This window comes from Bufo gargarizans, chromosome 8 (genome assembly GCF_014858855.1).
Source record: "Bufo gargarizans isolate SCDJY-AF-19 chromosome 8, ASM1485885v1, whole genome shotgun sequence".
In the NCBI taxonomy this organism is placed as follows: Eukaryota; Metazoa; Chordata; class Amphibia; order Anura; family Bufonidae; genus Bufo; species Bufo gargarizans.
This window is the reverse complement of record NC_058087.1, coordinates 148,709,747-148,727,020: the sequence shown is the minus strand read 5'-3', so window position 1 is coordinate 148,727,020 and position 17,274 is coordinate 148,709,747. Positions and strand designations below refer to the sequence as shown.

At 44.9% G+C, this 17,274-nt stretch overlaps 1 protein-coding gene across 19 annotated transcripts in view; it reads right to left on the bottom strand.

Annotated features, from left to right (window-relative positions):
- Positions 1-17,274, bottom strand: part of MRTFB (myocardin related transcription factor B) — a 266,554-nt gene that overhangs the window by 74,776 nt on the left and 174,504 nt on the right. The window contains exon 1 of one of the 19 annotated variants that reach the window (XM_044302679.1): positions 13,113-13,486. The exons of 14 other annotated variants lie outside the window; for them this stretch is intronic. In XM_044302679.1, the coding sequence (XP_044158614.1) occupies positions 13,113-13,230 (118 nt within the window). In that variant the 5' untranslated portion in view covers positions 13,231-13,486. Of the gene's footprint in view, positions 1-140; positions 160-13,112; positions 13,487-17,274 lie in introns of those variants that run through there. 4 more of the 19 variants (XM_044302683.1, XM_044302689.1, XM_044302696.1 and 1 more) reach the window with 4 other exon arrangements.

The window sequence follows — 17,274 nt, the reverse complement described above, 5'->3', positions numbered from 1 at the left end:
GGATACATAACCTGCACCGCCATATGCAACTAGTATTAACACTGCGTGGTCCCCATCCACATGCTCTAAATGCATTCTTGTATCATCAAATACACAATATAAGTAAGACATATTTATGTTTTTGTGGTTTGCAAATTTACCTCTAAGACCTAAAATGTAGGGGTCCATGTCCATGAGGCAAGTGGAGCACGAGCACCTCTCCTTAGGTGGCATCCTCCTCTGACTGCAGGGTGGGAATAATTTTTGAGAGGCGCCTCACAGTACCGAGATCCTCCTCACCTCTAATAGCGGACTGTTAGTTCCTTTTTAGCGACTGAACAGATAACTTTTCTTCTTTTTTTTTTTTTTGTAGTTGGGGGGGGGGGGGGGGAAATCATGAACTTATGTTGCAACTAAATTATTTCCGCAACTCAGAGTAGTGGTGAGCAGAAAGCAATGCAAGGAGCTACTCAGGGGGAGCAGTACAGAAGTATAAAGTAGGCAGGTGTATTATGCATAAGTATGACCATCATGTAGTGGGTATGGGGATCACAGTCCTGCCTCGTATAGCAAAAAGGCTAGAATCTCCAGGCCGACAAAACAGATACTGTGTGACCCATCTACTGCAGGCATACTGCCATATTCCGAAAGGTAAAAAAGTCCACTCCGAGTCCTCCTGAGCCATGTGTATAATTAGTGACACCGACCTTATAGAAAGCAAACACAAAAAAGAAAGCAGCAAAGTAGCAGTTTAGTTCTCATAAATCATCTACTAGCGTACATCTTCTAAACTGCATCATGAAGATCATGTCCAGATTAATCCGACGGCCATAGATGTAAGTGTTCCTAAATGTCTTTACGGAATCCTAACCAAAGTTAAAAGGGTGGTCTCACAAAAAATATTCTACAGTTTTTAAACCAGCACCTGGATCTGAATACTTTTGTAATTGCATGCAATAAAAAAAAATTGTATAGCCACTGAGTTATTAAAAAAAAAAAAATGTATCTGCATGGCGCCACCTGCTGTTTGTTCTTTTTCTTAGTTTATTTGTCCAGCTCACTGAGAAGGCCGCGCATGCTCAGTTTTATCCTTCAACTGCCTCCTGAGCTGTGATAGGGAGAGCATGGACACGCCCCCTGAGCTGTGATAGGGAGAGAATGGACACGCCCCCTGAGCTGTGATAGGGAGAGCATGGACATGCCCCCTGAGCTGTGATAGGGAGAGCATGGACACGCCACCTGAGCTGTAATAGGGAGAGCATGGACACGCCACCTGAGCTGTCAGCTTGATATAAATCTAGCAGAATATTTTATGGGGAGATCTCTGGATCCATGTGAGGGACGGGGCTGGTTCTACTATATGATGTCCGATTTAATTTTTTTTACAATAATCATGGGATAACCCCTTCAAGAATAAAAAAAAATGACTTAAAAATAATAACTTCTAACAGATTTATTCAAAGTATGTCTTAAAGGGGTTGTCCATATAACCAACTGCCTCCTACGTAGAGACTAGCGACTTGATTTAACCCAAATTTTCCAAAAAGTTCTCATCCAATTTAATTCAGAAAATAGAGAGACGGAGCGTTGAGTATGAGAGACACAGGGGGTGGGAGACTTTTCCAGGCAAGTGTGATACTGTTGATTTGGGTCGAATTTATCTGGAACTGAATTTCAAGAAATCTGTTCACCTATGCCGTGCATACCTATACATTTGTACTACTCTCTGACCCATTTAGCCGAGATCCATAGATAACCCAAAACTCTGAAAAAGATCATCCTTCTAAGGCCTCATTCAGACGTCAAGTGATTCATGTACGTGGTGCCGTGTTCTCCTGTATTTTATTGTGTGCATTTACACATCCGTGATTTTCCACGGACCATGGAGACATGCTGCATTTTCATCCCTGCTGTGGACCAAACGCGCTTATTGAAGTCTCTGGGTCTGTGAAAACTGCAGACACAACACGGATGGCGTCTGTGTTTGGTCCATGTTTCACAGACCATTTTTAGGGGATGCTCTGGAAATTTCAGCTGAGCAGTGTCTGTTTGAATACGGATGACGCATGGACAGCAAAAAACCGGACACACAGACCAAACACGGATCCTTCACGGATGACTGTCTTCATGGGAGAACCACTGACCAACTTTGTCATGGGTCTCAACATGGACGCGTGAATGAGGCCTAAGAGTGCGTTCACCATGCTCATAGGCCCCACTGAGTCGCCATATGAATCGTCAGAACCTTTTTTATTTACTGCATGGACCAGCATTGCAGATCACACTACTTCCCTCAGGCAGCGTTCTGCTGGGGGTGTATCCTGGGAAATCCTCTCAAGCTCCAAGAGAAGGCTCTGACATCATGTGAATAATTCCTATCCCACAAAGCTCCACAGAAACCCAGTGTTTGGATATGAAAACACTGCAGTACTAGTGAAAAAGACTGCTCGGAGGCTAATGTGAGCGATGGTGGTGGAAACGAGGCGGCATCCCTCGAGAGGCTGCATGGGATGATGAGCATTCTGCTGCATGTAAATAGGATTTCATAAATCCCCAGTCACTTGCATTGTGCTGCACTATGCGGAATAAGAAGCAGATTAGACAGTAAAGAGATGGCTAGTCCATATTCACAAGCAGCAGTAATAGTGCGGATGATTGCTGTATTACTGCCGCACCACAAGTAATCATTTGCGTTTTTTGTCGCGGTTTTCTTGCAAATGGAGCTGCTGTTTTAAATAGAAATCGTTCAGGGGGGAAAAAATAAAAATAATGAAAAAAGCATGCACACACAGTACACATTTTTACTGGAATTTTAGCAGCATCTTTCATTATCCTGGAAAGAAACCCTTAAAGGGGTTGTCTCACTTTAGCAAATGGCATTTATCATGTACATAAAGTTAATACCGGGCACTTACTAATGTATTGCGATTGTCCATATTGCCTCCTTTGCTGACTGGATTCATTTTTCCATCACATTATACACTGCTCGTTTCCATGGTTACAACCACCCTACAATCCCGCAGCGGTGGTTGTGCTTACACACTATAGGAAAAATAGGACACTTCTGCTACAGCTCTCCCTCTGGGAAGGTCACACCTCCTCCACCATTCTGAGCAGCTGAACTGGCGGCACAGCTGGTATACCTGCCCTTTTTTTTTAAATCTGATTGCTTGTGGCCACCAGGGGACCCAGTGGTGGCCGTGCTTGCACACTATAGGAAAAAGGCCTCTCTCCCTCTGGGAAGGTCACACCTCTTCCACATAGGCCTAGTTATGGGGCTGAGCTCCAATACCAAGCCCTGCCGCTATACAATGTACGGCGCTGTGCTTGGAAAGATGCTGGGTGCCTACATCGTACACCAGGGCTCCCTGAAACAGCTGATCGGCAGGGGTACCGGGACTTGGACCCCCCGCAGATGTGATAATGACCTATTCTGAGGATAGGTCATCATTAAAGTGCCACTATTAAAGTGTACCCTGGGTATTCTCACTGTCTCGTACCAACCACAATCATTTGCAGGTTTTGGGAATGGTCATCCAAGCGATCTACATATACGAGTAGCTTGTGTACATCCCCCCTGTCTATACAAGCTGCAGAGGTTAATTGCTCACTGATAGCGCAGTAATGAAAGCTCTGGGTTTGCAGTTTGTGTTTCTACTTGTCCCGGGGTCCAGATCTGAGAGTCGCCACGTAGAGGCCACACCTTTGTTTTATGTTTCTACTAACACACCTTCATAGGAGAAAGCTCGGATAAAACCCCAGCGCGGCCAAAGGTGCTGCACACACACACACTAAACCTTCCAGGAGGCCTACGGCCCAGAAGCCACTTTATGGTTCTCCAAGACAAATGATCTAGTGACCTACCTAGGGCTGTAGGTGACTTAACCCCTTAGTGACAAGCCTGTTTTGGGCCAAGCATTTTTCTTCCTTTTTTCATCGTCACGCGTTCCAAGAGCTATAACTTTTTTTTTTTTTCCTGTCTATATAGCTTTATGAGGGCTTGCTTCTTGCAGGACAAGTTGTAGTTTTTAATGGCGCCATTTTGGGGTACACATAATTTGCTGATTAACTTTTATTAACTCTTTCTGGGAGGGAGATGGCAAAAACAGCAATACTGCCACTGCGTTTTTACGTTATAAACTTTACAGTGTTCATTTTTTGGTTTAAATGACATAATATCTTTATTCTCCGGGTCAGTACGATTACAGTTATACCAAATACATATAGATTTTTTACGTTTTATTACTTTTTTTTTGCAATAAAGAAATTAAGAAAAAAATGTTTTTGCATTGCCATTTCCCAAGACCCATAACCTTTTTATTTTTCTTTATATGGGGTTGTGTGAGAGCTTGATTTTTTGTGGACGATTTAATTTACGTGATATTTCTGTAGTCTGGGTTGTTACGGACGCGGAAATACCAAACATATGGGGAAGATTTATTTATTTTTGCTATTTTTTTCATTGGAAAGCGTATTTGCAAGAGAAAAAAAAGAGCTTTTTTTATGGTATTTCTTTATTTTATTAAAACTTTTTTTTTTTTTTTACCAGTTATAGTCCCACAAGGGGACTATAACCGACAGCTTTTTGATGCTACTCTGACATTGACCAGCAGGCTGTGCCAGAGAGGCGCAGCCTGCTGAAAATTACTCAAGGCTGGTCTGGGGCCTACATCAGACCCCAGGAAGCCTTCAGACACATCTGCACTGCTTGATCGCATTTTCGGGGTGCTGATGGGAGATAGAGGGAGTCTGCTCCCCCTTTCAGCAGTTTACATGCGGCGGGTGTCATTGCCCGCGGCATGTAAAGTCTTAAACAGCCCGGATTGGCACTCCTGCCGGTCCAGGCTGTTAGAGCAGGGCCGCGGCTCTCATGTGAGAGCTGGGTCCCGGCTCCACGACTGGGGTGCCGTAAAAAAAAGGCCCCTTAGTGACCACCGTAAAAAGGCGTATGGGTGGTCACTAAGGGGTTAAAGCACTCTTCTGAAGCAAACGTTAAAATCCAAATGTATTTTACAGCCCAATCAGACATATCATGTAGGTAATTGCAGATATCTATCTATTATCACTGAGGAGTTTCTGTCCTCCATACAGTAGGTCATTAACAGGCAGGGCGGGGTAGGTGTTTACAGAACAGTACAAGTAGATGACTTCACCACTGACATAGATTAACAAGCAGTGACAACCTACCTCTCTAAGCACTTAATATTTCTTACTGCGGCATCATCCGGGTCTAGGCCTTGAATGAACATGCCACCTCCCCAATAATCAATAGAAAGCTATGACCTACCTGAGACGGCCTGACCACCACTGTGCGCGATCATGGCACCATGCAGACTGACCAAGCATAGGAGCAGATACCAAGAGCAAACTAAGGAAGTGGAAAATGAAAACACGACAGAAAACTGCATTTGAGGAGTTCACCCTCAAAAATGTGGAACTTCAGAAATGCTCAACCTCTAGAATCCTATTAAAATGAATGGACAAAGAAGCTCACACCTCTTCTGTTCAGTGAACGTGTCTGAATACGTCTGCAGGTTCCCATGTGGGAAAATATGTTGGCAAATAAAGTGCAAGTCTGGACATACCCTTATGCACAAGCAGTGCTGTGTATGGCTGAATGGCCAGCAGCCCCCTGGGGATGTGTCCAGACCTCTCCTCAATGGTGTATCATACAGTGTAGGTAGAGCGTTACAGTGGTTCAAAGCCCATACTGCAACATGGAGACAGATAGGCCCAAGTGTATGGTCTGAAGTCCTCTATGTAACATATAAAAGACGTATAATAATATAAAGAGAATGCTGAGAGATCAGGCAGCCATGACAGTGTACACATGGCATCTATACTCATTATATACTGAGGTGGTAACTGCTATGGCGTGTGCGAAAGCAAGGACAGATAGGTGGGAGACAATTACAAGGAGGCATAAAACATGCATAAACTGCGGCATATAGCGGTCACTAGCACACATGGGCCCCTAGACCCGAGAGGTCTGCACAAGTCCTACACAGTAAGAACATGGCCACCAGTGTCCCATGTATTGCTATAAACCAGTGTTGGACTGGGGTTCCTTGAGGCCCAACCCCTAAACCATCAATAAAGATTAATAGGTTTGTAGAAATGAAATAGACCATTGTGAAAAATGATTGGCTTTTTTCTCCTGGATCTTTGGGGTCCACCGGACGATCCTCTGGTACTCTGGTGGGGATTTCTGAGCAGTCATGCGGCCTCCTGTATCCAGCTGTATCGACTGCCACTCCTTTCACAGAACTCCTAACCACCTTGTACATTGTGGAGGAACATGGGACCCAACTACCACCCTCTAGTAATCAGTGGGGCCCCTAGTGATCAGACAATGATCATCTATCTATTGGATTGTGAGAAAAACCAGGGGAAGCCCAACTGACCCTCATCTTCTGCTTCTGGGTTATAGGTGGGTTAACATCAAGTTTTTGCCATCCATTTAATGGATATGTTAAGGATACAATAGCGTAGCACATCACTTTTTGTATCCGGCAGTTCAGTAAAAAACGCTTTATTTTTTTTTATTTTTTTACAATGGAACTCTATGGTGACCGGATGCCACTGTATGGCATCTGTTTAACATATAGTTTTTTTTGTACATGTTAAACAGATGGAAAAAACGTGATGTGAACCCACCCTTAGATATGGGTTAATTAGAGCTTAATGGGGAACCCACCACAATGAACAGGGTGTCTGAGCTGCAGGCAGCATGTTATAGAGCAGGAGGAGCTGAGCAGATTGATATATAGTTTCGTGGGAAAAGATTCAGTAAAACTTGTATTTTATACATTTTACATTCCTGCTCATTCTGGACTGTGTAGCCCAGGAGGCGGTCCTCTCAGTGATTGACAGCCTGACCCCTATGACTGTGTATACAGAGACATCTGTCAATCACTGATAGGACCGCCTCCTGGACTTCACAGTCCAGAATAAGCAGGTATGTAAAATGTATAAAATACAAGTTTTACTGAATCTTTTCCCACAAAACTATATATTAATCTGCTCCGCTCCTCCTGCTCTATTATAATCTACATTGAGATTACACTGCATTTTTATGGTGACAGGTCCCCTTTAACATGCCTACTTCTACCTGGCGGCCATTTATCCTCTCCTACAGTGGCAATAAATATGCACAATCTGCCAAGTATGTCTATAGGGAAGAGATGTGCGCTCCGCTGGGAGGACGTGTCTATTCTCATATACCTCAGGACTGAACCCCGCTGTAATCCTTTCCTCCGGCTAGGACATCCAGGTTAGGCCTTTGCATGAAGCGGTTTATTTTCATAGATAAGTTCATTCTGATTGCTGGGCTCTCGTTCCTCTTTTTTTTTTGCATTGCCTCACTCCATACATTTTTGCAGGGCCTATAAATAGAGGAGTTTATGCAGCCTCCACATATTACAATCACCTAGTACATGGCGAGGCTGCTGACAGGAGCTGGGAGGGTACACTGCCCTGGAACTCACGCATTTTAAATCCATGTTAACCAATCAAGCAAACTGGTTTTCTCTAAGCTTTTCCAGACTCCTGAATGGCAAGTCCCTCCTCATACAGGAGAGCAGAGACGTGTCACTGCATACTGTAACTAGACAGGCTTGTCGCTCAGAAACCTGGGATAAATTGGGCAAAATCAATGTGATGGCCAAATCGGTTGTGACCCAGCTTTCCCATAAAGTTGCAAAAACTGAGCAAATTGGTGCAATCTGGCATATCTAGGGTTTCTACTTTATTTTCTGGCATGCTCAATAAGGGGGTGGGGCTTAGTGGAAAATGGGTGGATCTTTGGGGAGAAAGGGGAGGAACCTAAGATGCTCCATTTTGCGTCAACATTTCAACACAATTCTGGTATAAAAATCTAGCTCAATGTAAGCCAACCAATAAATGGTATAGGATCCAAGAAAAGTTTCTATCCCTGCACCACATTTATGGTCCAGCCTGAGCCCCTGTGATAAATCTGGGGCAAGTCTATGCAGTCTGTCCAAGCTTACTTTATCTTTAGGATTAATAAATCTGGTCTTAATGCCTTTAAGGACTTACACATAAAGGGGTATTCCAGAATGTTACTACTGATAATCTATCCTCAAGATAGGCCATCAATTTCTGATCAGTGTTGGACCGACACACCGTACCCCTGATGATCAGCTGTTGCAGAGTAGATCCTGCAGCGGAAGTAGGCTTTGGAACTACATAGCTCCATCCATCCAGCAAGTAGGAGCAGCACTGCAGTAACCAACTCCATCCACTACAATGGGAACAGTGCTGCAGTAACCAACTCTGTCCACTACAATGGGAACAGTGCTGCAGTAACCAACTCTGTCCACTACAAAGGGAGCAGTACTGCAGTAAAAACTCTGTCCACTACAATGAATGGGAACGGTGCTGCAGTAACCAACTCCATCCACTACAATGGGAACAGTGCTGCAGTTACCAACTCCATCCACTACAATGGGAACAGTGCTGCAGTAACCAACTCTGTCCACTACAATGGGTGCAGCGCTGCAGTAGGGATGGACTTCCAATGCCAGAGCTACAGGGCAACAGCTGATCGACAGAGGTGCAGGGTGTCAGACCCTCCGCTGATATTGATGGTGTATCCTGAGGACAGTCCATCAATAGTAAAATCCTGCAATAATTTAAATCTCAAATATCACATAGTTCGGTAAAGGTACCAAAGGTGAAGATATACAGAGAAGATACCACAAGTGCCATATTTGTCAATGAATGGCGCCATTTTCTGGAGCCTATCAACAACTCTCATGCGGTTGCTAAAAGAGATGCTGCTAGAAAGTTGTATATAATGTCATGTACGTATGATATACAACAGTCCTGGGATCAGCAACCTCCGGCACTCCAGCTGTTCTGAAACTACAACTCCCAGAATCCTCTTTCAACTTCTATGAGAGTTACAAGAACAGCTAAGCAAGTGTGCATGCTGGGAGTTGTAGTTTCACAGCAGCTAGAGTGCCGGAGGTTGCTGGGCTGTGCAGAAGTCACTGGATACATAAGAGGTGGTGTCATCAAACTCCCCCAAAGCTTATAATCCTACATCCACCCCAGTATACGGTAATGTACGGAGAGTCCAATGAATGCAGTCACAAATACTGCGGCCAGACATGCCATCACCTTATAGCCGTGCACTGTGATACGTGATGTGTGCACTCATACTGCTAATTCTCTCTGTGACAAAACCCCCATCGTCTGCTCTGGAACATTTTGTGGTTACATCTACAGCAAACCACAAGCAGAGAATGTAGTGTGTGCATGCCATATACCCCCGGACGTACGTATGTCACCCTCGGGTTCCTCAGACAGGCCGCGTTATCTGATTTTTCACAATGAATACAGCAACTAAAAACAAAATCACGTACCAATACAGACAGACCATTAATTTCAGGTGCGGGGTATAAGCCATCTGACTCACTGCAGGGCGGTTGCCCTTGATAAACCTTCAGCAGCGAAACTTTGCACATCACGGTGGCCGTATTATAGGCAAGGCTGATGCCTCCAATCAAGCACAGTGACTGAGTCCATACACACAGATGCAGCAGAGCCGAATTTGCAATTTTACGTTTGCTAACTTTCAATATGTTCAGTGGTTCAGTTATTTCTTTACTTATCTTCTACCAATTTTGATTTACATAATGTCGACTTCTCCATGCATGCATAAAGATCAGAAATGCTGCGGGTTTCCTGTTAGCAGGGAGCAGAGCATTGTGGGAGCTCGGATGACAGCTGGGGCACGTCAGTCAGCAAAGCCGAGAACCCGCTGTCTGTTTCCATGGGAAACCAGCAAAGATTTGAATGCGGGTATTGAATATGGATGCAGAAAGCAACTCAAAAGGAGTAGAAAAAGAAGCAAAATGTTAGTAAAATAACAGTACTATATATACTCCAGCTAACAGGCCTCAGGAACAGCAGGGGCTCCTTGAAGTCAATGGAAGTGTTGTAACCTAAAGAGGATAGGTCCGCTCTTTTGGCAAGTCTGTTTTAGTAAATAACTGTATTGCCCATCATATTCCGATTCTGCAGCATCTTTCCTCTGTTACTCCTCTTAGAAATGTATGAATAGATTGACAACTAGATGTTGAGTTGGGGACGTGTCACTGTACACTATTACACTATTAAATCAGTGCCAGGCTGTGTAGACCCCCCCCCCCCCCCTAAAAAAAAAAATAATACAAGAGGGAATAGTAACACTCAGTTGTTAATTTACTCATAGATTTAAAGAGGAATAAAAGAGGAACAGCTGCTTCAGAATTTTATATAACATGGGAAGTCCAATTAAACTTCACAACTGAAAGATGTGTATTGGCTGAACAGTCACCAATGACCTACTGACAGCCAAAACCAAAAAACATTACTCTGTCCTCCTTCTCCTTGACCTGTCCTCTGCCTTCGACACTGTTGACCACTCCCTTCTGTTACAAACTCTCTCATCTCTTGGCATCACTGACCTGGCCCTCTCCTGGATTACATCATACCTCACAGAGCGGACATTTAGCGTCTCCCACTCTCACACCTACTCCTCCTCGTCTCATTCCCTCTCTGTTGGTGTCCCACAAGGCTCTGTCCTATGACCCCTGCTCTTCTCTATCTGGGACAGCTCATAGAATCACCATGGATTTCAGTATCACTTATGCTGACGACACACAAATCTACCTCTCTGGTCCAGACATCACCACCTTACTATCCTGAATCCCACAATGACTATCTTCCATATCCTCCTCCTCCTCTCGCTTTCTAAAACGAACATGGATAAAACAGATTTCATCATCTTTTCCCCCATCTTGCTCAACCTCCCCAACAGACCTATCTATCACGATCAATGGCTGCACACTCTCCCGGTCAACCAAGTCCGCTGCCTTGGAGTGACCTTGGATTCTGCCCTCTCCTTCCGACCACACATCCAAGCCCTTTCCACCACCTGCCGCCTCCAACTCAAAAACATCTCCCGCATCTGCGCTTTCCTGAACTTTGAGTCTGCGAAAATGCTTGCACATGCCCTCATCATCTCTCACCTAGACTACTGCAACATTCTCCTCTGTGGCCTTCCATCTAGCACTATCGCACCCCTCCAATCTAGTCTCAACTCTGCTGCCCGACTAATCCACCTCTCACCCTATTACTTCTCTGCCTCTGCCCTCTGCCAATCCCTTCACTGGCTCCCCATTGCCCAACGGAATTCACTTCAAAGTACTAACAAATACATACAAGGCCGTCCATAATCTGTCCCCTCCCTACATCTCTGAGCTACTTTCCCGATACACCCCCACACGCACTCTCCGATCCTCACAAGACCTCCTTCTCTCCTCTCCTCTTATCCCCTCTTCACACAATCGCCTCCAAGATTTCTCCCGTGCATCCCCCACACTCTGGAACTCGCTACCCCAACATATCAGACTCTCACCAACAGTGGAATCCTTCAAAAGTAACCTAAAACCCCACCTCTTTAGAAAAGCCTACAACCAGTGACCCTGCTGCCTGTATACCGCCATGACCAGCTTCACCCTCACCTACTGTGTCCTTCTCCCATACCATGTAGATTGTAAGCCCTCATGGGCAGGGCCCTCCCTCCTTCTGTACCAGTTTGTGACTCGTCTTGTTTATGCTTAGTGCAATTGTCTGTATTATGTATGTATACAGCGCTATGGAATGAATGGCGCTTCAATAATAAAAAAAATAATAATAATAATAACCAGCCAATCTTGGTGGGTTTGGCTGAGCATCCAATGTGCATTGCAGCCTCCTGATATCAGAGAATATGAGGATCAGGCATATTAGGATTTCATCTGCCTGATCCTTTTGTTCTCAGGAGATAAGGTGCTGGCAGAAGTATGTGGCAGCTTTCTCCGCTCTTCCTCTACATAGAGTAGGTCTTGTGCGTGGTCATCTTAAAATTTTGCAACCTCCTCCTCCATGGGCAGGGACCTCTCAATATTTTTGGGTCATTCTTCGCTCATTTGTTTTTGTCAGTTGCTTGTTGCTTCCCCAGCCTTAAAGCGCGGCGGAATATCGCGCCACTTTATCAAGGTTAATATTAGTGTTACCGTGCCCAATGACAAACTCGGCCCTGCGACGCCTGATAATCTCAGCTTTGTTCATACAAAAGCAACACTGTAACATGAGGATGAGATAGGGACGAGAAAGTTTATTTCCTCATAAAGCAGAGGTAATGATTTACACCTAGACCTTGGGCCACGGCACGGGGTGAGATCATGCATTCTCGTCAGCAGAAGACAGATGGAAGATGATGTAATGGGCGAGCATTGTTTATAGGCAAGCTTGGGACAGGACTCCCTCCAGCCTCTCTACTTTCTAGACAGTGTGTTTAAAGAAAGCAAAAAAGGAGCAAAAAAAAATATGTGTGCTTACAGAGGCGACGGAGCCAAGTTTCTTTGACGCAGCAGAAGGGAGTCTGCCATTTGACACAATTTGTATTGATATCGGCAGTTTTACATAGGACTGCAGACCGATCTACTGCATCCAGAGAGTTAGGCATGCCAAAGCCAGGCTTAACATTTCCATACCTGTAACCGAGACAGCGATACCTGAAAATGGACTAAATCCCTTTATTATTTAATAGTAAAGGCGATTTCTAACAATTCCTGGCGGACCCGATCCTTACTGCACATCACTATATATATATATCATTTTTTATTTTTTTACTCTATATAGATTTTGGTCACATTGACATCTCTCAGCTACTACAAGTGCCCATCAGGGGTGATAGTAGGTAAAGCTTAGATTTGGGGACACAAGCTTAATTTAGGCATTTAGTCAGGTACGAAAGAGTTAATACGACAATGTCGGATGGAAATCAATTCTTTGCTAACCATTAGAAAGTCTATAATCATCTTAAGTACTTATGATACGTCCCCTGGGTATAGGCAGGGCCTGACGGACATGCCCGACGATGACGGGCGCCGCCGGGTCACCACACGAGGCTGGCCAGCTTGATGCAGAAAGCAGATGTACAATGCACGGATGCGGACACTGCAGGCACACAGCGGATCCGCACTCTCATCTGGAAACAGCTCAAGCCGGCTGAAATCATGTCTGCATTGCAATGCATGCCCCCACCCCCCAGCCCCATCCACCGCAAGCTTACTGACCTTCCTTCAGACTTTTCTGGTTGTTTGCATCAAGACATTCCTTGTCTTTCAATGGATCAAAATCCCCGTCAGGAATAATCTCCGTAAGACCCGGCTGCTTTTTACTGCTATCAATCATGACGGAGGTTCTTTTCCAAAAGAATATATATCCAGCAAAGACCAGGAAGAGTGGAAGGAGGGAGGAGAGGGAGAATGGAGCGCAGAAACGGTGCAAAATCCTTCCTGGGATAGCCGTGGAAAGGCGGACAATATTACATGGCTAAAGCCAGGGGGAAAGCCATGGTGCTTCCTTTCAATTGTGACTTGCACACACAGTGAATTCTCCCAGACAGGGAAGTGCAGCTCTCCACCCCTCTGTACAGCAGCTCTCCTCCCACCAGCACTGACTGCGCTCCCAGTATAATAACCAACGCTGACTCTGAAGTTAATAATAAATCCAGCAGGACAAGACACATTGTCACCGTGAGGAGGACTGCGCTCAGTCCACCCACCGCCCGCCTACAAGCAAGTTCCCTCAGAAGTTTAGACAAAGGCCAAGTTCAACACAGTTAAGGCCTCATGCACACGACCGTTTTTTTTTTTTTAAGGTCCGCAAAAACGGGGTCCGTAGGTCCGTGACCGTTTTTTCGTCCGTGGGTCTTCCTTGATTTTTGGAGGATCCACGGACATGAAAAATGAAGAAAAAAAAATCTAAGTCAAGTTTGCCATTGAAATGATAGGAAAAAACGGACACGGATCACAGACGCGGATGACAATCTTGTGTGCATCCGTGTTTTTTCACGGACCCATTAACTTGAATGGGTCCATGAACCGTTGGCCGTGAAAAAAATAGGACAGGTCATATTTTTTTCACGGCCAGGAAACACGAATCACGGATGCGGCTGCCAAACGGTGCATTTTCCACGAGAAAAAAAAAAACGGAAAACGGCACAACGGCCACGGATGCACACAACGGTCGTGTGCATGAGGCCTAAGGCTCATGCACACCTGCATTAGGTGCGGATCCGTATGGTATCTGGACAGACGGATCCACACCTATAATGCAAACGCTTGTATCCGTTCAGAATGGATCGGTTTGCATTACCATGATAAGGCTACATACACACGCCCGTATGTAGATCTGCGGATCATCAAAAAAAAAAAAAAAAAAAAAAAAAAACAGATGACGTTCCGTATGGCATCCGTTTTTTTTTGCGGATCCATTGTAATAATGCCTATCCTTGTCCGCAAACTAGAAAAAAAATAGGACCTGCACCATGTTTTTTTGCGGACCCATTGAAATGAATAGGTCCGCATCCTATCCGCAAAATGAAACGGATCGGACACGGAAACAAAATACGGTCGTGTGCATGAGGCCTAATGCAAACGGATCCGTTTTGACTTACACTGAAAGTCAATGGGAGGCAGATCCGTTTTCAAATGCACCATATTGTGTCATTGAAAACGGATCCGTCCCCATTGACTTACATTGTAAGTCAGGACGGATCCGTTTGGCTCCGCATCGTCAGGCTGAACGGAGGCAAACTGATGCATTCTGATCGGATCCTTATCCATTCAGAATGCATTGGGGCTAAACTGATCCATTTTGGGCCGCTTGTGAGAGCCCTGAACGGATCTCACAAGTGGACCCAGAAACACCAGTGTGAAAGTAGCCTAAGACTCATGCACACAACCGTTGTTTTGCGGTCCGTTTTTCACTGATCCGTTCTTCCTTATCTGAGTTTTTTTTTTTCTCTCTGATTTAAGTCCTCTTCTGTTTCATTATTTCACAAAACATATCCGTACGGTTTCTGTATGCGATCAGTTTTTTTTGTGGATCGGAAATGGAAACAGTAACTTATTAATCACCAAATACATGAGCAATGTGGGCTGGGCATAGCATTTCTACAGTATGGATCCGCAAAATACGCATGACATACGGATGTGTTCCGTGTGCGTTCTGTATTTTTTGCAGACCCATCGACTTGAATGGGGCCTCGGACCGTGATTTGAGGACAATAATAGGACCTGCACTACTTTTTGGCGGAACGGAAATACGGAAACGGAATGCACACGAAATTCCTTCCGTCGTTCTTGCGGACCCATTGAAGTGAATGGTTTCGCATACGGCCCGCAAAAAAAACGGAAGCGGAAATAAAATACGTTCGTGTGCATGAGCCCTTAAAGTGGAAAGCGTGTCCATACGGACGCCATTCGCCACACAAGGTACAAATTACAGCTACTGTCACCCAGGAGGAGACCTTCCCCCTAGAAACATCTTCGCAAAGGGCAAATGGACGACCCATACGCTTGTAATCTCTTTAAAGCTCTGTATTCTTAGGTCTCATGCACACAAATGTATTTTTTGTCCGTCATTTCTATTTTTTTGCAGCCTGTATGTGTAACCCAGGGGCGTAGCTAAAGGCTCATGGGCCCTGGTGCAAGAGTTTAGCTTGGGCCCCCCATCCCTCATTGCTTTGTGGCCAGGGGCAGCACATTGACTTCCTGCTGCCTGAGGCAAAAATTTAAACTGCACCCCCCACCATGCCAAATTCTTAACCTAACCCCTTCCCTCCAGCCAGAGGTGTAACTTGACCAGCATGGACCTTCTATAAAACAGGTGTCTTCTCATGTGGTACAAGGGTCTTTGGGGCCCCTCAGGCTCCTGGGCCCGGTAGCGACTGCTACCTCTGCATCCCCTATAGCTACGCCCCTGGACTGTAACCATTCACTTCAATAGGGGTTGCAAAAAAAAACCAAAAAAAAAAAAACTGAAAATACTGTGTGTGCATTCCGTGACTGTAGGTCTGTTCCGCAAAAAAATAGAACACGTCCCATCACTGTCATGGACAAGGATAGGACTGTTCTATTAGGGGCTGGCTGTTCTGCAAAATGCAGTCCGCAAAACAACAATGGTCGTGTGCAATGATTGAATCTAGTTCTTGCTTAGCGAGAAACAAGAAGAACCGGGGCTTCATGTTTCCTCACAGAGGCAGAAAAGACTGCCTGACATGATTTACACTACATTCCAACCAAATATTTCCTTTCTCGTGTTTCACATACGAGCAAAAGTGTTAAGAAGGCACTAATTCGATTTATTATGCAGGTAAAGCTATTGCTCACTGTTTTCGGATATTTCAGAACAGGCAGAGGCCAAATGAAGCGTTCTTCAATGGGATTGCTATGTAGAAGCCTAGAAAATTGTATGTCCCTCCCCCCCCCCCCCCCCCCCCCCCCCCCCCAATGGCCACAACCTTATATCACAAATTATTATTCGTTTCCAGTAGCTCTCATAACACCAATATATTCAGCAGTGGAGTACACAGATTGTCCTCGTCACCAACGGGGACTGCGACTAGTTTCCAGATCTAAGAAACACCTAGGCCAGTATCATAGAATGCCAGTTAAAGCGATTATCCCATGATGAGATCCCATTTTTTGCAGATCACACACAGACCCATTCATTTCTATAAGTTCTGCAGTCCCGCAAAAAAGATAGAACATCCTATTCTTATCCGTTGTATGGACAAGATTAGGCACTGCTACAATGGGTCTGCAAAAAAAAAAAAAAAAAAATGGATGCAACACGGATGTCATCTGTATTTTTTTGTGAAAATGCATTTTGTGTGACTTTAAATGTAAAAAAATAAAAACCAGACATCATATAGTAAATGACAATCGCTTTCTAACAAAGCTAGAACCAGCCGTGCACCTCATGGATCCAGAGAGCTCCCCCTTCATTGCTCTGCTAGATTTATATCAAGCTGGCGGCTCAGGGTCGTGCCCATTCTCAGGGGGTGCGGCATTTCTCATGAAACTGAGCATGTACGTCCAACTCCATGAGGTGGACAGAGAAATTAGAAAAAGAAAAAACCCGCTATCTACAGATATATTTCATTGAATAAGGCTTGTGGCCTGTTCCGACATAAAATGCTGGGAATCGGCCATACATAAAATGGTACTTGTCCTGCCAATTCTCGATATATTTGCCAGATCGCAGTGGGATCACTGCCGGACCACATTAATGGAACCAGGCGGCACTTGGAAGCATCCAGCAGGCCGCTCCTGGCCAGAACAGCCTGCCGGATCGGCAAATACAAATGTGAAACCAGCCCAACTCGGTGGCTATACTACATTTTTTATTGCATGCGATCACTAAAGTATTTAGATCCCGGTGCCGAGT